We start from the raw sequence: 21,621 nt of genomic DNA, 5'->3' as shown, positions 1-21,621 counted from the left end.
CTGCATTACCGGGGTAATAACAAATTAACAATAGAGTGTCATACACAGTTACATTGGCAGGCATACAACTAAATAACAGCCATCATTACTATTACAATGACCACCATGCCGCTACTTTATGATATTAGAATTATTTGAACAGTTTTTAATAATTTTTTCAGATAATTCAGATTAAATATTAAAATACATCAGAATGCAACATAAAATTTTGAAAGAACTAAAGAAATTGAAGGAACTATTGATTATGGCTAAATAATCATTTAGCCATGCCTTTTGGGCTTTGCCTCTTGCGAACCTATTCAATTTTTTTTTTAAGCTAAAGTATCTAATGGCTGCTATAATGCTGAACAATGATAAATCTAGCTCTCTTAGCAATGTCTCTGCTTCCTCTTAAACATAGTTCACATGGGTTGCCGAATTCCTTTATGTAGGGTAAACATTGCAACTCTATGAATGAATAGTGTCAAAAAATGCAAGTGCAATGCAACTGTATCTATGCTCCTTGCACATCATAAAAGTTCTAGTTGTAGTAATTTCTTTTCAAGGTTCAAAGAATATGACCTTTGTTATTTTACGTAAGCATTTCTTATTTACGACGGAAATTCATTGTTAAACTAGTTTCAACATCCAGTGAAGAGGATTATTATCAACAATTATCAATAGGAGGGGGGGGAGGGGATACCACCAAAATTTAATATTTTATATTTACCGTTGGCCGGTCCAAAATATTAATCCTTCCATCCAGTGATTCAGATTTCATGTATTTCCCCCTCCACACATGGAATCATATTCGAAATAATAATAATGGCTCATGACTCATTTAATTAAGGAACTATTTAAATGACACCTCTATATGTGTATTTAGAACTTATAAGCTTCTTTTGATTTCCCCTAGTCTTATTCCAAAAAAGTTCTTTTAAGTTGGGTAAAAAAGAGATTTTCAAAATAATTTGAAAGTGACTTACCATTATGTAATTATTAAAAGCGATCATGGTCTTACACATTTCTGAGTACACATGTGAAATGACAGGATTTACCCTAATTGGAAGGGAAAAAGAAAAAAAAAGTGTGTTACACTAAAATAGAAAAAATTAAGGTTACAAATTGTTTGACACCTTAAGGGGTGTTCACAATTCACAACAACACATATTACTGAATCAGATACTAAAATACATTGGGTTGGCTAATAAAACTGCTAATATTTTTCCCTACAAGTGTATGCCCCAATTGCCAGGCTTGAGCAGTTACAATTCCCAATGTAACTGGTATTAGAAGGCACGACAAAAACATGGTTCAGGTTTCCCACTTTTTCATGCCTTGCATAGTGGCATAGCAGGCAATGTCCAGCACTCCAGCTCATGTGATTAAGTTAAAGATCAGACCTAAAGAGACCTCAACCCCCACCAATCTCAATCAAAGAACATAGCTTCCGGTATCTTCGGAATAACAGAAGTCATCTTATCAACCAGAATTGAAAAGCTTAAAGTCTACTTGCCATCAGAAAGGGGGATTAGGGTAAAAGTCAAGGAATAGATAAAATAGTTCTTCTTTCTTCAATATATAACATGAGTAAAATCACTGAAGGCAGCTTTTAGTTTCAGTAAAATGGGCATGTACAAACTGCAGTTACTACACACAAACCCATCACCTCATAAAATGCACAAAATATTCATAGCATCAGACCATCACTCTCAATTGTCCTGACATTGAAAGCAAACATGTCTGAACAGCACAATAAGATAAAAGTGGCTATCATGCAATATTTCTAACATGTACTTGGTTAATATATCAACAAGATACTTACGCTAGAGGTGGCAAGACAGAAGATGGATTAGATTTATTTGACCATGGAGGTGGTTCAGTCACAGTCTTTGTATTATTTTTTTGCAGAAAAGGGTTTTCTCTAGATGCGTTGGTAGAGAAGATCTGTTTCCTGTTTTCATGAGCCTTGACGTTCTGTGAGGATGAAATCTATTGTTATAAAACAGAAAAATGAAAAACAAGCACAGAAAAAGCATTTCATCATTCCAGGCATGACTAACCTCTGTTCTTGCAGTTAATACATCCTGAAACTGTTTTGTAGTTGCCATAAGCTTGTTCTTCAGGTCATCACAAACAGTAGTTCCATGGACAACTCTATCCTTGGAATAGTTTCCATCATCTATTTCCAAGTTCTGAAGAGTTTGTAAATCTGAAACTGCTATGTTGAGTGCTGTAATGTCATCTTTTATCAAAGCAGTAAGTTCCTGTATTTCCACAACAGGATCATCGAACATAGATGACTTTTTGGCCACTGAAAAAATGATGAAAAGGTCAAGAGATGCCAAAGCTGAGCGAAGAAAGCACATTCAAGCAGCACCAATAATCTGTAATGTTTCAGTTTCATTCACATGACAAGAGTCAATTGGCTTCATGAATTGTCTCCCAAAAATGTGCAAAAAAGGAGAGATGCAGAAATATAGCATTTAGATCAATCTAGGTTATCTGAAAGACGCTAGTCTTTCTGAGTTTTCTTTGCAAAGTAGCATCCTTCAGACATATAAAAAAATTTGAATAATAGAGAAGAAATATGTAATAACCAATACGTGAGATATAGGGCTTATCTTATACCGCTCCAATTGAGAAAGTTGAATTGACTACGAACTATTGATGAGTTCTTCGGCGCAACAGCTGTGTTCGTATCGCTACAAATGAATCAAGTGGGAGTGGGCTCAGGTGTGCCACGAGCCACTCTCCTTAAGATCGTAGTCGCTCCCATGGTGCAAACCGGGATCTTTACGAATTGACCTCCAAGATATAACAGCCCAAAGGCTCCTTCAAACAGTTATTGCACTCAACTAACGGGCCACATTGGGACTCTTATAGTGCTCAACAAATCAAGAGAATAAACTCCAGAAATGAACTTGGTCTGAAAGAAGTCTTAATAGAGAGTTTAGGGGAAAGAGAGCTTCAAAAATGTATCTCCTAACTGTTGGGATGTCCTCTATTTATAGAGGAGAGACACGCTTTGGAAAACTCATTCAAAGGTGTCCAAAAGATACAACTCTCAGATAGAAAAGACAAAAAACTAGCAGTTACTGGCATCTATCCAAAGTCTAGTGCAACCTCACTGACATCAGAGGCGCGGTGGACTAACCTCACCCAATGTCGACAGAAATACTTTCCGCGTTGAACAAAGGATAATATCTGAAATCAGTAGTCTCCCTAACATAAACCAACATCGGAGGCAATCTGTTCAACAGCAATAAAAGGGAGCCAACACTGTTCACTTGGTCGGTCGACCAACATCCAATGTCATTGGTGCAGGAAATTTTTTATATTTTATTTTTAACAACAACAACAACAAACATAACCTTATACCAACTAAATGAGTTCGGTTACATGGATCTGATATGGAAAAAGAAAAACAAAGAAGCAAGAAAAGAAGGAAAAAGAAGTAAAAGGGGGATAAGAGAAGAAGATAAGGCAGTAATCAAAGATGCATCACAGGAACATCCCTTACACGGGGTGGCTACCCAGATCCTTGTCCTCCACAAAACTCTATCCATGGTCATACTAGATCGAGCCCCACCGTATGCATGTCTTTTCTCACCACTTCATTAATAGTCATTTCAGGCCTGCCCCTACCTCTTTTGGCTCCCTCCAAAAGAATCTGATCATTCTTCCTTACTGGGGCATCTATAGGTCTCCGTTGCACATGGCCATACCACCTCATCCGGTTCTCGCAGAGCTTGTCCTGGATTGGTGCAACCCATAACTCGTTTCTAATACAATAATTCCTTGTTTTATCTCTCCTAGTCTTGCCACACAGTCCTCTTAGCATCCTCATCTCAACTACACTCAATTTAGTCTCTTCTTGACTGCCCAACACTCCGCTCCATATGTTATAGTTGGTCATATAATTGTCCTGTAGAATTTTCCCTTAAGTTTAACAAGCATTCTTTTGTCACGTAGCACTCCTGGCACACCCCTCCATTTCATCCATCCCACTTTAATTATGTGGGCAACATCATCCTCTATATCACCCTCTTTGTTAAAGATGGACCCCAGGTATTTAAAATATTTACTCTGGAGTCGCTCCCATTCCCCAAGTTTCATCACTCCCCTACTCTAGTTTGACTAAAGGGGCACATAATATACTCTGTCTTCGTTCTGCTTATCATAAAACCTCTTGATTCCAAGCTTGATCTCCATAACTCCAATTTAGTATTAATCTCTTTCACTGTTTCATCTCTCAGAACGATATCATCCGCGAATAGCATACAACATGGAACCGTATCTTGTATATGCCTGGTTAGTTCATCCATTTATGAGTGCAAACAAATAAGGGCTTAGAGCCGATCCTTGGTGTAGCCCAATAGTAATTGGGAATTCGTTACTTTTACCCTTTATCGTCTTGACACTTGTCACCACTCCCTCATACATGTCCTTAATTATATCCACATAGTTATTCACACCCCTTCTCTTCTCTAAGACGATACCAAATGAGCTCTCTCGGTACTCTGGCATAAGCTTTCTCTAGGTCAATGAAAACCATGTGGAAGTCCTTTTTGTGGGCTCTAAAAACTTCCATAAGCCTCCTTAGGAGGTAAATAGCTTCTGTCGTGGATCTGCCAGGCATAAAACCAAATTGGTTCTCTATTACCTTAGTTTCCTTCCTTAAGTGTGCTTCAATAACCTTTTCCCAAAGTTTCATAATATGATTCATAAGTTTCATACCTCTATAGTTATTGCAATTCTGAATATCACCTTTATTCTTAAAAATCGGAACTATATTTTGCTTCTCCTCCACTCATCTAGCATAGTCCTAGTGCTCACAATCTTGTTAAACTGTTTGGTTAGCCAAGACACCCCATGTCCTCCTAGGCTCTTCCACACTTCAATTACGATCTCATCCGGTCTCGGTGTTCTACCTACATTCATCTTTTATAGGGCCTCTATAACCTCGATTTCGCCAACCTGCAATAAATATCCATGTGATGAGTTGGATTGATGCCTATTCTCCTCCACTTCTGAGTCCCTCCTATCAGTCAAGGTATCTCCATTTAGTAGGTTGCGAAAATAATCACCCCATCCTTCATGATGTCCTCATTTTGTACTAGAACTCTTCCATCCTCGCTCTTACTACATCCGACATGGTCAAAATCTCTGGTCATCCTTTCTCTTATTTTATCTATTTTATATATCTCTTTTTTCCCTTCCCTTGTATTAAGGTTTTCATACATATCATCATATTTCGTTGCCCTTGCTTTCCCCACAATCTTCCTAGCCTCATGTCTAGTTGTGTGATAACGTGCCCTATGCTCTACCTCGTTAGTCCTCTGCCAAGACTTAAAACAATCTTTCTTAGTCTGAATGGCTACTTGGACCTCATTATTCCACCACCAGGTCTCTCTATGAGTCTGGCACTCACCCTTTGATACCCCTAGAACTTCTTTGGCCACCATCTTAATACAAGTCATCATATTCGTCCATATCTCGTTAGTATTCCCTTTCCATTCCCACTTGCCATGTTTAACCATTTTATCAATAAAAGATTTCATGGTAGCTCCTTGTAGCAGCCCCCATTTATCTTAGGGTAGATCTGCTTAGCCTTCTTGCGTTGCTTCATACTGAGATAGATATCTAGGACTAGTAGTTAATGTTGAGCCGTTAAAATCTCTCCCGGTATAACCTTACAATATTTACAAAACATTCTGTCAGATCTTCTAGTAAACAAAAGAAATCCAAAAAAAAAAAAGCAAAAGGCGGGTAGACCTCTCTACCACCGCTCTCTCTCTCTCTCTCTCTCTCTCTCTCTCTCTCACCCTTCTTCCTCCTCTCATCCTTTCCCTCTCTCCCTCTCACCCTCTACTCTCTTCTTCCTCCTCTCTTTCTTTTCTTCTTCTCCCTCTCCCTCTCCCTTTCCCTCTCTCCCTCTCTCCCCATCTCTTCTCTTTCCTCCTTTGTCTCACACGATCAGGAAGTCATACTCCACCCTTACTGACTCCATTGAGATTCCATTCCGTCAAGCCTCAAATCAGGTGAGTTCTTGAGCTGCTGCTCAAATCTAGAGTGACTTTGTCACCGAGTTCTCCACTCTCTGCCTGCAGTCGCCCATCCATGTGTCGCTACCCAGCTCGTATGAAACTTTCTGGTGACCAAGTCGCTGCCTAGATCTGGATTCACCGGTCTCTCCATCTCCCAGATCTATGTTTATTGCTTCATTTGCTCCATAGGCGCCCTTAAGGCCAGCCACCCACATGGCCAGTAGCCCACAAGGCTATCAACTATGCTTGGCTAACAGCCATCCCACCGCTGCCCACTGCAAGGCCGGCGCCCCTCCGCAACTATCACCAACGCTAGCCGGAGCTCCGCCAGGCTAGCGCCCTGCCAATGTGGCTGCCTTCTTGCCAACGAGAGCTTCAAATCTCAGCTTGGCGGCTAGGAGTTTGATATGTGGAGAAAAGTTGGGTAGGGTTTGGTGGAACTCTACCTACAATTGTCCGGATTGCCTCTCTTCTTTGATTTGGGCTTTTGGGTAGGGTTTGCATTATGCCCACTTTTGTAGGTAACTAGATGTTCTTCTCTCTTCTTAATAAAGGTGTTTGCAATGCAATAGTCATATGCTAAAGCAAAGTCCAACATTGAGATCCCCTCTACATTCCTTTCCCCGAATCCGTATCCTCCATGCACCTCTTCATAGCCTCTCGGGTCTTTGCCAATGTGCCTGTTTAGGTCCCCACCTATAATAATTTTCTCCCTGACCAACACAATCATCAAGTCATCCATATGCTCCCAGAATTGTACTTTAACACTCTCATCAAGTCCTGTTTGGGGCGCGTATACGCTAGCTATGTTGATAATTTCATCATCTAACACCAACTTAATGGAGTAGAATCCTCTCTCCAAATCTCTTTACCTCCACAATGTCCTTTTTAAGGTCTTTGTCCACCACTATGCTCACTCCACCTCTCCCACTTTCGCTTCCCAAGTATCATAGCTTGAATTCATCCAACACCTTAGCTTTACTACCTCTCCATCTCGTTTCTTGAACACATGCGACATTAATCCTTCTTCGCCACATAACATCAATCAACTCCATACTCTTATCCGCCAAAGATCCAATGTTCCATAATGTAAATCTAGGGCCCGTTTGATAACATTTCAAGAAACACGTTTTTGTCATTTTTGTGTCCAGAGACGGTTGAAACGGAACAAAAGGCATTTGATAAAACTGTTTCGTTTCACTTGTTTTCAGAAATAGAAATTGAAATTTCTACCTATTTATGATTCAAGAAACGACCCAGGCGAAACAAGTTCTTTTCACTTGTTTCACCATTTCTGGAAATGACTCGTGGCCATTCTTTTCGCTGGTTACTATCAACTTCCAGAAACATGACTATCAAACACCTTCAATTCTGTTTCTGTTTCTAGAAACGGAAATTTATGTTTCTGCCGTTTCTTGAAACAGAAACGGTAGAAACGTTATCAAATGGGCCCCTAATTATATGCTTATAAATAGGATTAGTACCACAAGACATGCTATAAAAGGTATGAAGGCAATAAAAGAACTATATATTCAAAGATTGCAGGATCTATGCAAAAGGGATTAGCTGAGTATAAGTAGATATGTTATTTTAAAACCAATAAAATACAGAAATTTCCTCCACAATATTCAAAATATCGATTAAACCAGGAATGAAACGTTGAGAACTTTAGAACTGCTAGGGTGCATCATTGCAGAAGTCTTTTAGACTTGAATCTATACAACGTCGCATAAGTTACATTACAAAGTATATATGAAGTTATGACTTCTTGAACCTTTTCCTTATCAATGGAACCAACTAACTTATCAACTACACCCTACCATTTTATTTTTGAGCCGTCCAGTTCGAATTTGTGGTTATTTTTAACCGGCCTTGTCCACATCTCAGAAGCATGGATGTTAAGAAATCTACCTTTAAAACTCTTATTAGAAGTGGCCCCACTTCTTAAAACCACTTGATCAGTCCATTGTGTGCACCATAGTTAACACACCTCCACATTTGCGTGCTACAGCTAATTAAGAGTCTGACCTCAGCCTCCTTTAAAGGTCACCCTCCTTCAATGGTGGCAAGCACTACCTTCCCATCTAACCAAAATGAGCCAAAAACTGATAGTACTTAACAAGTCATTAAGTGACTTTTTTTACCCTTTGAACCTAATTGTAGGGATCTCCTCTCACATAGGTAGAGTATCCATCACATAACTTATGTCACAAGCCTTAAGCTCATTCCTGCCCACTTCCCTTTCCCCGCACTTGAAGAGGAGCATGCCTCGTTCTTATTGATGGTACCATCGGACAACAAGACTACACCCCCATCCCAACTTCCCATCCCCATACCACAAAAGGAGCAGGCCTCATTCTTTCAGTATCATTGTACTTCCCTAATTTCCAATCCTTTTCCACATTCTTAGACCAGACCTAAAGTGAGTTCCTGGGATGCCTACGTACCGCTCACACGATAAAAGAGATTATTGAAGCAAGGACTCGGCATGAGAGAATCAGGTCACTGTAGTTCAGTGAAATTTTGGTCTCCTTGAATGTTTTCACCCAAATATTCCTCTTTCCACTTAACAAAATAGTAAGAGGTGGCCCCCGTCTCTTGGATATCCCTCGTTATCTTGGTTAAGGAATTGAAATCCATTTCATCAAGATAGCGGGGATGGATGCCAAGTTTGAGCCTTTGTAAATATGTCAGCCAAATTCTTTTCTGACCTAACGAAATCAATAGCAATCGTTCCTTCAGTAATACAGTGCCTCTCCGGACTATATCTTAGGTGTATATGCCTCCTTTTCCTATAATAGACCTTAAAATTTTCCTTACCAATTGCTGTTGACTATCATAGTGTAGGGATTTGGTTTATTCCTTTACTTAAAGGATAAGTGATCAATTTGAAACAAGTAGCTGTACAAGGTAAAGTGTAAAGCAGACATCTCTTTTTTTTTTTTTTTTTTTTTTTTTTTTTTTTCCCTAAAGGAACGCACAAGCAAGTTTCTCAACCATTCAGATTTAGTACCGGCTTTTTCTAAAGCCAAAAGCTTAGCTACCGTGGTGGATCCCGTACCACAGGTATGTTTAACCGATTTTTATGAAAGCACTCCACCTCCTTGTGTGAATATGCATCCACTAATAGCCAAGGCATCCCTAGTGTTAGAAATCCAATTAGCATCACAGTATGTCAATACCCTTCTAGCACTATTGGGTTACCCCTATAGTGTAAGCCATAGTCTATATTGTCCTCCAAATATATCAAAAACTTTACAAGAGTGTCCCAACGCTTTGTTCATATCAGTCCCACAGGCTACCCTGAGAAATAAAATTTTAGAATCTCTAAATCTGCCAATGCCATGTTAAACATGGCAGGGTACTTCCCACAAAAGGCACCAACTACTTTACCCAACCTAATAAAAGCATGCGAAGTAAAAAAGAGAAAGAAAAAAAAATAAAAAACACTAATTACAGAATTCTATTCCTGATCAAGAAATAATCATGATATCCATCCCCCCCCCCTTTTCCAAATAATATGTGCATAATATTATAAAAAAACGTATCATTGGCCAGTAAAGTGCAACATGTCATCCTTGTACACTAAAAGCAGCAACATAACATCCTCGTTTGATTCTTAAAATAGAACTTTGAAATCACTTATGCAAGAAAGATCTTATAGCAATATCACAAGGGCATTCAATTCAACATTGCTATAGTTAAAATAAAGTACAATGCCAGAGTATCGTCTATGAGCCATGGAAGTACAGCAGCAGTTCATATCACAAGGTTTGGGAACTAAATTCAAAGGTATTTAAACAAAGGGGTATTTACTGCTACAGTCGAGAAGCATGAGCACTCAAGTTTGTGAATTGTTATTTTTTAATATACGTGTTTAGGTGATTATGCTATGCTGTTTTATTTATTTTTATTTGTTGCTTACAAAGTGTTTATTCATTTCTTAAGCCAGAAGTCCCAAAGTGAAAATGTGCTGTTCAGGAGTCCTGAAGATAGGAACCTTTATACACTTCAGTAGGGTAATGAATACTGACAGACAATCAATGGTTCCAATTGACAAATAAGGACCAGAAAAAATGGAATCAAGAAATGAGTGATGTTTGACATGGATTTTAACAGAGAAAATTGGTTTGAAGGAGGAAACTCAAGAAAATAGGTTTTCAAGGCTTAGACTAAAATGAACTCTGATCAGGTTTGGAAATTCTGCAAGTAAGAACTTCAAGTCAGTTTTGGAAAATCTGCAAGTTCTGATTTTAACAATTTCTGAACTCCTATTGCTTTTAACTATCATTTGAAGGGATCTGTAGCAAAAGAGAAAACTATAACCAGTTCTCACAAGGAGAAGAAAAGAAGAAGAAAAAGATAAACAATAGAGAATAGATTATGAACCCTGGAACATGATAGGACTCAATAATCCTATCGTGGTCCAGCAATAGACTTTTATATTATATTTCAGTATTAGATTCTTAGTAGGTTTCCTACTAAGAGTCTAAGTCTAATTACACAAATACGACTTAAAGTCAATAACTAAAGAAGACATAAACATAGACCCAAACTCTATAACTTAAAACACACACCCCATGATAGGGACATTCCCGCTGTCATGATTACACTTTAACAGGATCTTCATGGTAAGAATTTTTTTCTTTTATGGTAAGATTTGATATCACCTGCATCACCTTTCCATGCTCTACATGAGGAAAAATCTATATCATTCCAATCTGATTTCCACACCATTCTTGAAAGCCCAATTCCACACCAATCAACTATGAATTACCTCATTTCTCTATTACTTTCCCTACCAATTTAAGTTCTTTCATACATAATTGTCATGGTGTCCAAGCAACTAAAAGTGTTGAAGGGTCCTGGACGCAACGCAACCAAGGCATCTGGACGCTTAACCATGCTCTCCTATAAATTATCTTCTCCTTAGCATTCCTTAATCTAACCCATCCATATTTTCGATCTTACGCTGGAGCATCCCCTGGAAGTGATGAGCTGCACTATGACCCAAGTGTATTCGATAGTGAGCAAGGGAATCCCTTGTAAGTGATGCACTGCTTCGGCCCCTATTGCGGTGACAAGTGGCCAAGGGTTCTCGCACCATGGATGAGTGCGAGTAAAGAAGCTAGTATAAAAGCATAGGATTAGATTAGCATCATAGGAGATTTCATAGGAAAGAATTTATAATTGATAGATATAATTAGAAGAAGAATAATTAACATAACTTGTATACAAGAGACCATATGGAAAGGTAATAAGGCCAAGTAATTTGATTACTATAAACATTGAAGTACTAGGGATAAAAATAATAGAAGTGTATTGAAGTACTAGGGATAAAAATAATAGAAGTGTGGGAATAGTAACAGATAAATATTTAAAAAATTATGTTGTGGATGTGATGTTAAAAGAAATAGTGATAGGATAATATCCATCAATTTTGTGTAAAGAAAAGAGGAAAATAAACTTAGTACCTCTGCAACACAAATCAGATTAGAAGATAATATTAACAAACACTTTTGGAAACATGTGGATAGATTAGTTTAAGAAATTAGTCAAGGAGAAAATATTATTATAGGGAAAGATCTAAATGGACATATTGGAAGAGATAGTAGAGGTTATAAGAGAATTCAAGGAGAATATGGTTTTGGAGATAGGAACAAGGAGGGTACTTCAGTTTTAGAATTTGTTGTAGCTTATGATTTATCAATAGTAAATGCATTATTTGATAAGAGAGAAGAACATTTAATAACCTTCAAAAGTGGGCAAAATAGTCACCAAATAGATTTATTTTTAAGTAGAAGGGCTAAAAGGTTCTTATGTAAGATAGTAAAGTCATACCATGACAGAGCTTAACCATGCAACATAGATTAATGGTAATAGAAATGTGTTTTAAAACACTAAATCCTAAGAAATGTGAGATAATTGCCCTAGGATAAGAGGATGGAAATTAAAAGGAAAAAATTTGAAGACCTAATAAATTAGTAGCACAGGGACAGTGGGACTTCAATGGAGACACTAATATGATGAAGATGGCTAATGTAGCTAACGAAGTCCTAGGTAAATCTAAAGGAAAACAACATTCATCTAGGGAAACTAAGTTGTGGGCTGATGAAGTTCAAGCAGTTATCAAGGCTAAGAATCTAGTTTTAAAACGTGGCAAAGGACTAAGGATGGGGAGAATTTACAAAGGTATAAATTTGCTAGAAATGAGCTAAGAAGATAGTAGGGAAAGTAAAGACTAAGAAATAAGAGGATTACTAGAACAAATTAACCACAAAGGAGGGTCAAAGCTATCTATAAAGTAGCTAAAATGAGGGAAAGAAATGGAGACTCCACCATATTATATGCATTAGAAGTGAAAATGACAAAGTATTAATAAGTGATGAGAATATTAATAAGAGATGGAAAAACTATTTCTACAACTTAATAAATGAAAACAATACAGATAATAGTGTTTTATAAGGTTGTTACAACTTACAACCATTAAGAAACCACAAACTTTATATGAAAAATTAATGTGGCTAAAGCATGGAACTAAATCTCAGCCAAAACTATATGTTTCGACCAAGATATCTCAGTTTCGACAAGTACCGAGACAAAACCTAAGGTTAATACTGGTTCATACCATATTTCAAAAGTTTCGATGGTTTCGACATGGTTCAACCAGTTTTCACCGAAACTTGGTGATGCAGATAAGTCACTTAATGGGCTTATTTTATTGGAAATAAGCCTTGTGTTGGGTTATATATGTGTTGGACCTTTGATCCCATGGATTTTCTCTGTAATGGCCACTTTAATGTCCTAAAATATGGGTACAAAGTAGATAAACGAGATTTAATTCATTAGTTTAGTTAAAGTCCTGTTTTGAGTCTATTTTCTTTGTTATTCTAGTTTTCTAATCAGTTTAGATTTCTTAATTAGTTAAGGATTGGGTTAGGCCTTTCCATTTTAGTGTTTGAGTCAGTTTTGAGTCTCCTATATAAATTTGTAAAGGGCTGCATAATTGAACATGAATTTGATTGAACGAAAGTTTATTTTTGATATTTGCAAAATTATTCCCTGAGAAAGGATGATCACCAGCTGAGAAAGCTAAGGGTGAGAGAACCAGGCTGAGATAGTCAATCCCCTACCACCCCCCCCCCATTTCTTCCCTATCCCTAAATCTGATTTTTGTTGAATTTACTAAAGATCCTACCTGGGATTGGATCATAAAATCTTACATTACTTGGTCCAATTATCCACTTAAAGTCCCATAACTCCATCGAAACCTGCCTTATTGCAATAGGGTTTCAACTGAAAGCTTCTGGTATCACATTTTGACTCTTCAAGGGAGGATTTTGTCAAGAAATTCAATTTTTTTCCCAAATCACTAATCATCACCATTTTTTAACATTTTCGTATGCATTCAATATTTCCACATCGTGTATTTGTGTCATTGAAGCTTGAAGGTAACAATTTTTTCCCTAAGCCAAAAATTTGGAACAATTAGTAATGTAGACATGGTAGTTGTGTTTCAGTTTTTTATATGTTATAGTAAGGCCGTACAGCAGCATTCAACACACACTACACTAGAAAACTTGGGTCCAAACCACAAGTACCATTTCGGGTGGGTTTTTTGTGAAACTAATTCATAGAATGTGTAAATGTTAAAAATAGGCAGCATTCAAAATTCAGGGGAAAAAAAAACATATCCTAGGCCTCAAAACCAAGATTTAGAACCTTGGTCTGATGTAAAGTAGCTTTAAAGAAAATAAAAATAGGCAAATAAATAGGTCCAAATAGTATTCCAATCGAGGTGTCGCAAGCTTAGGAATTAATGGAATAACTTGGCTAGCTATATTATTTAATAAGATTATGAGCACAAGAAAACATTCCAAGAGAATGGAGGAGATTGTGGTTCTGACTTATAAAAATAAAAGTAATTTTTAAAGTAGTAATAACTACAAAATAATAAAAATTATGAGCCACACAATGAAATTATGGGAGAGAGTAATTAAAACCTGATTGAGACAAAAAAAAATAAAAAAATAAAAACTTATAATTTGGATAACCAATTTAGTTTTATACTAGGAAGATCAACCACAGAAGCTATTTTGATTTCTTAGAAGACTAATGGAATGATTTAAAGAATATAAGAAGGATTTCCATATGGTCTTTATTGACTTAGAAAAAGCTTATGATAGAGTTCCTAAATTTGGCGAGTGTTAGATAAGAAAAGTGGTCTGAGTAAATATGTGGAATAGCACATGTGGAGCCTTGTACACTGGGTACGCCTATGAATTGTAGGGGTAGGGTAGTGAATTCTCAATTACAATTGGTTTACATCAAAGATCAGGTTCAAGTCTGTATTTGTCTGTGCTAATCATACACAAACTAGCTAAAGACATTCAAGATCAGATCCCATGGAAATCAACCTTGGAATAAAAAGGTTTTAAGATAAGGAGAACCAAGAAAAAAGAGTGTATGGTATGTAACTTTTAGTAACAATAAGACTGGATGTGGGGTAGTGAATATAGATGGTAGAAAGATACCTCAAAGTGAAATTTAGGTATCTAGGTTTGATCATAAATAAAGAAGGAAAAATAGAGTATGACGTTGCACAAATAATTAGAATAGGGTGGATGAAGTGGAGAGGTGTGTCCGGAATGTTGTGTGATCAACGTATTCCATTAAAACTCAAAGGAAAATTTATTGGAAAAACCTTATGGGTATGTATACATATAGAATCAAAGTGCTTTTTTTTTTAATTAATACAGACTTGATTTATAGATTCAAAGATAAGACTCACAATCGGATTCAATTAAATCCCTCTAAGATTTAAGATACCGTTTCCACACTCAGAACTTTGCTTATAGTAACTGCCCCAGAAAAAGGTTAAAAGGGCATATAACCCAACTAATTGTGTTAAATGCATAAAGCAATAGTGGTCCAAATGGAACTACAGAAGCATACCAAGTCCCTCAAATCTTAGACATCAGTTGTATTTTCTTATCATCAATAACCATAGCTAAGGTTTTGGCATGTCACAAGCAGCACACATTGACAACTCTTGACAGTTAAAAAAGAATGACTTGTCAACATTTTGATAGTACCTGGAAGGGAGTTTGATATTTCTTGAATTTGGAACAGGTCAAATGAAGAAGTTAATCTCATAGACACCATGAACTACAATAAAATAGTCTAAAGTGGACAGACATCATCTCTTGATTCAGTATATTCATTTCGTAAAAGTGCATGGTGTGAGCTGTTTTTTTTTTTTAAATGTACATGGCATATTGCATAGTGCCAGAAAAACATGATTCCCATGGTCAGGCCCAATAATTTGTGTTGGCATACATTGTAGATTTTTGAATCCTCAATCCACCCACTTATTATTAACGTTAGTTGAACACCTATAGGAAATTATATAGTCTGCAGTTCATATTTAAGCGATACAAAGCCCAATAAGAACTGAGAACCCACAAAGAAGCAATACCAAATAATGATAAACGAGATCCAATACCTAGCCAAACATTGGAAGAGAAAATCAAAGATACATACATTTAGCGAGTCTCGAGATCTTGAGAGATGTCTCATGAATCCCCAGACCAATCCTCGATGCAATCTTTTTGAATTCAGATCGAGAAGAGCTTGCCGGCGATGCATTCAACGTCTCCGGGTCATTCCCCGTTCCGGGAACATCCGCCAGCCTTTCGATCTTCTTTAATCTTTCGGACACCAAACGAAATTCCGACGTCCGATCTCGATATAAGGAAACTCCGGCAGAAGCCATTAAAACTAAAAACGAACCCTGGAGAGAAATGGAAATTATGGAATGAAAGAGTATCTGCTTCGGTTGTTTAAACACTCAGAATCGAATCAGAGTGGAGTAACACGGGAAGCTTTTCAATTAATTTCCGATATGTAGATATGACAGATCGAATGGCGTCCGAGCCGCGGGAATGGTCACTAGACTCACTACCTGACCACCGGCTGTTTTGCTTCCTTATTACGGTTGAGTGGGCCAGTACATAGGCGCCACAGATCTAGACCATTTGCCCTTTTTTTTTTTTTTCAACTTGAGTGTGTCAAAACCAATTCAAAATCGAACCAAGTTGTTTAAATTGAAATCTTAAAACCGTTTAATAAATGGTTTGGTTTGGTTAGATTTGATTTTTAAAATAAGATTTTTTAATAAACGGTTTAATTTTGATTTTACCATTTAAAATGTTTGAACTTTGAAGGGATTAAAATTGCTTAATTTTTTATTATATAATAAATAAATAACTCTCTTCCAAATTTAAAAAGATAAGAGTAAGTTTGTATTAAATAATTGTTTACGCTTTTTTATATGATAGTGGAATTTTAGATGCCATATATTCTATGAAACCGTTCAGAAACTCTATAACGGTTTAATAAATAGTTCGATTTTGATTTCATTTTATGAATTGTTTATCAATTTGGTTTATACCTCTGACATTTTGATCGAACCAAATCATACCATTTAATTGAAACTGTGTCTTTAACACCCTTAAAATGGATCAATATATATGGCCGAAAGATAACAAAGGTAATAAAAATCGATTAAAAAGAAATGGTACATCTAATCCAAGAAGCAAGATTTACAAACCTTAACCATCAAGTCTTACTCTATCCCATTGAGGGAAGGTGTGAACAAGGAGGTTGGAACCCAAGACCTCCTCATAGCTATGGGCGTCAATTGCACCACACACTACCAAGTGCCTATTCACTCTAGGCAATCTCTCTCTCTCTCTCTCTCTCTCTCTCTCTCTCTCTCTCTCTCTCTCTCTCTCTCTGTGTGTGTGTGTGTGTGTGTGTATGTGTGCGCGTGCGCGTGCATGCGTGTGTGTGTGTGTGTTAAGAGTACAATCTTCCTGGAAGAGGGTTTTCGAGCAAGCGGTATAAGGAGTGCACCAATGTGGTGCGACAAATTGATTTACCACTACTGATGTGCGATGAAACGGTATCATATATAGGAAGGTAGTGAGGTCATTTCAGATGAGGATAAGAGAAATAGACAATAACCTTTTCCTAATCTTTTTATCACATATAGTTGGGCATATCAGAAAATTTGAATATTCCGATTACTCCCTGATTCTAGAGCAATGCATCGGATTAGGTAGGGAAACAGATCGTACGGATTAGTCGATCTGACCTGATTCCATGTGGTAATTTCTCTTTTTTGCCCTTACCAGTGCTTTATGCATTCATACCAATATAGGATGGTTCTAAATTAATATAAAAACATATTTTCAAACTTTGGTCAATGGGTTTTTGACATGCTTAGAATCAACTCAGACCACCCCGTAAACCATAAACCAATCCTGGTTTGAGCAAATAGCCCAATCTAGTGAGTCAGCTCAGGTTAGAATTATATTGACTCAGGCTAATGCCAAATGCATCTCGGCCAACGCCAGATGCATCCTAGTTAAAATCGAATATATCCCACAATCTGACAGCCAAACTCAATTTGTATCGACCCTGTGATTTTGTAAGGATTGTGCATATCTTGTGAAATCTCATCTATGTCTCTTTCTTGCCGCCCAAGGCTTGTACTTAGACATATTCTGAGACCTTAAGGACATCCTAGAAGATTATAGAACCCAAGTCATAAAGGAAAACTTTGTCTTGGCTATGGGAGAAATATTTCTTCCTATAAATAGCCACATTGCCCTTTCCACGGAGGATAGAAATCCCACAAGAAAGGAAGCAAAGCCAACTTCCCTTGGTTTATAAGAGGTCCCAAAGCTATAAATAGATGACCCCTCGTCCCCTCCCATGTTTTGGAGGATTTTACATCGTTATTCCGACAATTTTTTTTTGTGTATTGGAATTTATTTTAGAGTTATTTTGCTAATCTATTTGACCAGTTCCGATTTGAGCTCAATATGAACTGAGTCTACACCCTTCTTATTACCGTGCTTCATAAAAGTTATAGCCAGATGAGTCTTCTTCTTGTTCCTTTTTGTTTTATCTCATTTTAGGTATTCTATGTGAAGTTATCTTACTTCTATTGAGCATAGGTCGCTCTTGTCCTTAGTATGATAGTGGCGTTGACACCAATTATATGTTTTCGGTTTGTTTTCTTATAAAAAAATTCCTATGGAAAGTTGTATATATCCAGGTCTCTTCTTCTTAATCTGATTTTTTTTTTTAACACTTATATCAATATATTTTACGCTTAGATTTTAACCAGTTTTCATCGATGTTTTCAATTGTTCCCATTCTAATTTCAATGCTTTTGTCTTGGCTTTTTCTTTTCTAGCATATTTACAAATGGAAAGCAAGAACAAAGATTACAATCTGTAATATACCATAAACTCAGAATCATCTCTTACTAAATTATTTAGCTCATCTGGAAAATCTTGAGTCTGAATAATAGTCTCTCCCTGACCTATTGCATATGAGGCTAAAAAATCCGTTGGTTTATTTATCTCCCTCCAAACATGCTTGAATTCCTTCCTTACTAGTGATGTTGGGCTATTAATTATCTCACTTTTAATAACTCTGGCTTGCCAAGGCCCTTCTATCACACCATTTAACATATCAATGGCCAATTTTGAATATGATCAAATGGATACCACCATGATATTCTTTCCCACACAAATGTTTATTCCTCTGAGGATAGCCTGTAATTCCAGCCACAATATTGTTGTAGCTTCTCCCATATCTACATAAGCTATAATGGGCAACCCCACTCTATCTCTGATTAGCCCTCCATAGGATGCTCTATCATTTGTAAGGGACCCATCACAATGCAATGCTACCATGTTCTCAAGTGGTTGGAACCAGCAACAAGCTCTAGGAATCACTATTTTCCAAGTGACTTTGAGTCCCCAAGTTGTTGCTAAGAACTAGTTTCTAGGACTACCTTCAACTATAAAGTTCATATTTGAACATTTCAACTTCACTTCTGAAATCATGGCTTCCAAAATCTGAGTAGTTCAGATTTTTTATTTGAAAATCCTAATGCTCCTTTCATGCCAAATGTGTTGTACTGTGGCACAGAAAGCTACCTTCCCAACTACTCTTAAAGGGTTACTATTATGAAATTCATTTTTTACCCACAATGCTATTTCCATAATACTATCAAATTTTTTACCATTTTGATTGCACAATAGAGATACCTTAACTCACATAGCATATGAAAACTGACATTCAAAGAATAAATGATTTCTATTTTTCATACATGCCCAACAGAAAATGCATTGAGGTTTTGATATTCATCCTCCTCTTGATGAGCTGATCTTTGTTCGTAAAGCATCAAATTAAGCATCTCCAAGTTGTGAATGAATGCCTTGGTATATTGCCTTCAAACCAAACAGATTTCTTCCAACTAACCTTTCTCTCTTTCCTCCTCACTATCTCCTATGCTGATTTAGTAGTAAAGACACATGTACGATCTCCTTTCCACACCACTAAGTCCTCTTCACCATAGTGAAGTCTAAGGATAGTTTGAAGACATCCCCAAGCTTCAATAAGATCAAGAGTTGTAGCGGGTGTGGGCTGCCATTCTCCATTCCTTAAGATTTCTTCAACTATAGTAAGATGAGATAAACCAGAGTCATATCTTATTCTTTCATCAAATCTCTTAATAAGGATACCCTTTGGATGCCAAAAATCGACCCATAACCTAGTGGATCTTCCATTGCCTACCAAATGTATAATAACACCTTCCACTTTGTTCCTACATTTTAGAATCTTCCTCCACACCCAAGGAGCTTCACTAGTAGCCTTCATAGTCCACATAGTCTCCTTCTTCAAGTACCTCTTGTAGATCAATTCCACCCATATGCTAAGAAAGAAATCTTGCCTTCAAGCTTTTTCCTAATCAGATCTAGAATAGAGTTGCAATCTCCTATGGTAAGCTTTCCTGCAACAAAAGGGACCCCAATAGTCACTACAACAAATATGCTCTTTTACTACGGGAATTTTTCGTAGTAAAAATGAACTACTGTAGTAATTGAACAGACAAGTATAAACTGATGATTTCGGCACATTTTATTCAGGGAAAATTACGCCCCCGTCCCCTGTAGTTTGCAAAAATTACACGTGAATCCAAGGGTTTGAACGAATTATGTCCTTTTACCTGTAGTTTAAAAGATTCTTACAATTAGGTCCAAAAGTTACCTACATACCATAGCATCTTCTTCATGCTCTCTCTCTCTCTCTCTCTCTCTCTCTCTCTCTCTCTCTCTCTCTCTCTCTCTCGTCTTCGTCTTTGTCTCCGTCACCGCTGCCATAAAACCTATTCAAATTTGTAGGTTCAATCTTCAATCTTCTTTCTGTCTCTTATTCATAGTTCTCAGTCTTGGTTCCGATGGATTTAACCCAACTCGTGTTACCGCCGACATAGAACTCCACAGCAGACGTGATTCCGTGCAGTTGTGCTTCTGTTGTAGGTTCCACAATTCCTGATTGGCATAACAACTGTCAACTGTCAAGGCTTCTTGGTTCTCCATTTCAAATCCTTCCTCCTCTGTTCGTTTTTTTTTCCAGATGAAATGAGAGAGATTCACAAGATAAAATAAAACTTTCCAACAATCATTGCAACCTCAAAAAACACACTTAACGGAGAAAGTTGTTTACTCATCACAAGCCGAAGAGGTCTTCTAGAGAGCCACTCTTAGTTTGTTTACTCCATGATTGCAGAAACAGTGTCACCCTCACAAGCCTTGAGAGCCTTCACAGCTTTCGACCTGGAAACTCCTGCTTATGTCATCACCGGCTCAATGTCCTTGGGCATGCATCTGATATCAAGCAACAATTAAATAAAAAGGTATAAAGATGAACATTCGTTCTCTTTTTGAAGTTACACGACTAACACTAGGGATGGGTTTCATTCCAAGCTTCAACATTGCCTTGAGATTCTTCTTCTCACTTCTACTCTGCTTTGACCTACCACTTGCATCCCCATCTTCTTGTCCCTCAGCATCATCATCATCTTCATCATCGTCGTCATCTTCAACCACGGGCTCATCAGGATCGATCTTTTGCTGCTCGAGGTGAGCAGCAAGAAGCTCCTCTTGTGTTTGCGCAGTCATCGTTTCAAGAGGCTCTTCTATTGTAAGTTCCACATGTTAGGGATTCTTTACCATATTAAACATATGAATAACCCTATAGTGTTTAGAATACAAGGATCATCAACCAATCATAAAAGATTAATCATAGGTGTAGTCCCTAAACCAAGAACAATAAAGTATCTCATCTTAAAATACATAACCATATAGATTTACCATATCTATAATAATCAATGGAACAACCATGACAAGAACCATAAATGGAAATAAAGAAGTACCTGTGTCCCATGAACATAGATCATCAACCTCTGTCCCATGTGGTTAAACATTACTCCCATGAAGATGGCAATGAACTATGCAAGTGGAGTCCTTCTACTGAGATCTTCTGCAGCCTCTTACTCTAGGGTTTCCTTTCTTTCTGTGCACTTGCTCTTGTGAGAAAGCCGTGTTCCCAAAACCAATAAGGCATTAAGTAAAGTAATAGCTGCAGGGACCGTCAGTATTCTATTTATAATAGAATCCCTAAAACCCTATTTCACTCTCACAATGGAAAGAGCTAGGAGTTTCCT

At 37.3% G+C, this 21,621-nt stretch overlaps 2 protein-coding genes across 3 annotated transcripts in view; both read right to left on the bottom strand.

Moving 5' to 3' along the window:
* LOC122064847 (syntaxin-31) overlaps positions 1-16,017 on the bottom strand; it is a 28,686-nt gene extending 12,669 nt beyond the window's left edge. Inside the window, exons 1-3 of one of the 2 annotated variants that reach the window (XM_042628630.1) lie at positions 15,573-16,017; positions 2,043-2,293; positions 1,805-1,956 (exon numbers count right to left, since the gene is read on the bottom strand). In XM_042628630.1, the coding sequence (XP_042484564.1) occupies positions 1,805-1,956; positions 2,043-2,293; positions 15,573-15,804 (635 nt within the window). In that variant the 5' untranslated portion in view covers positions 15,805-16,017. The remainder of the gene's footprint in view (positions 1-1,804; positions 1,957-2,042; positions 2,294-15,572) is intronic. The other variant, XM_042628632.1, reaches the window with a different exon arrangement.
* Positions 16,018-20,788: 4,771 nt separating this feature from the next.
* Positions 20,789-21,076, bottom strand: LOC122064846 (nascent polypeptide-associated complex subunit alpha-like protein 3). The gene has a single exon (XM_042628629.1). It carries the CDS (start codon positions 21,074-21,076, stop codon positions 20,789-20,791), a length of 288 nt encoding a protein of 95 aa, XP_042484563.1.
* Positions 21,077-21,621: the final 545 nt, after the last annotated feature.

The sequence above is a fragment of the Macadamia integrifolia genome, unplaced genomic scaffold, assembly GCF_013358625.1.
Source record: "Macadamia integrifolia cultivar HAES 741 unplaced genomic scaffold, SCU_Mint_v3 scaffold1793, whole genome shotgun sequence".
Classification (NCBI taxonomy): domain Eukaryota; kingdom Viridiplantae; phylum Streptophyta; class Magnoliopsida; order Proteales; family Proteaceae; genus Macadamia; species Macadamia integrifolia.
This window is presented reverse-complemented; position numbering and strand designations above follow the sequence as displayed.

Coding starts and splice junctions, on each gene's coding strand:
- LOC122064846 (XM_042628629.1), bottom strand. CDS start 21,076: ATGACTGCGCAAACACAAGAGGAGCTTCTTGCTGCTCACCTCGAGCAG.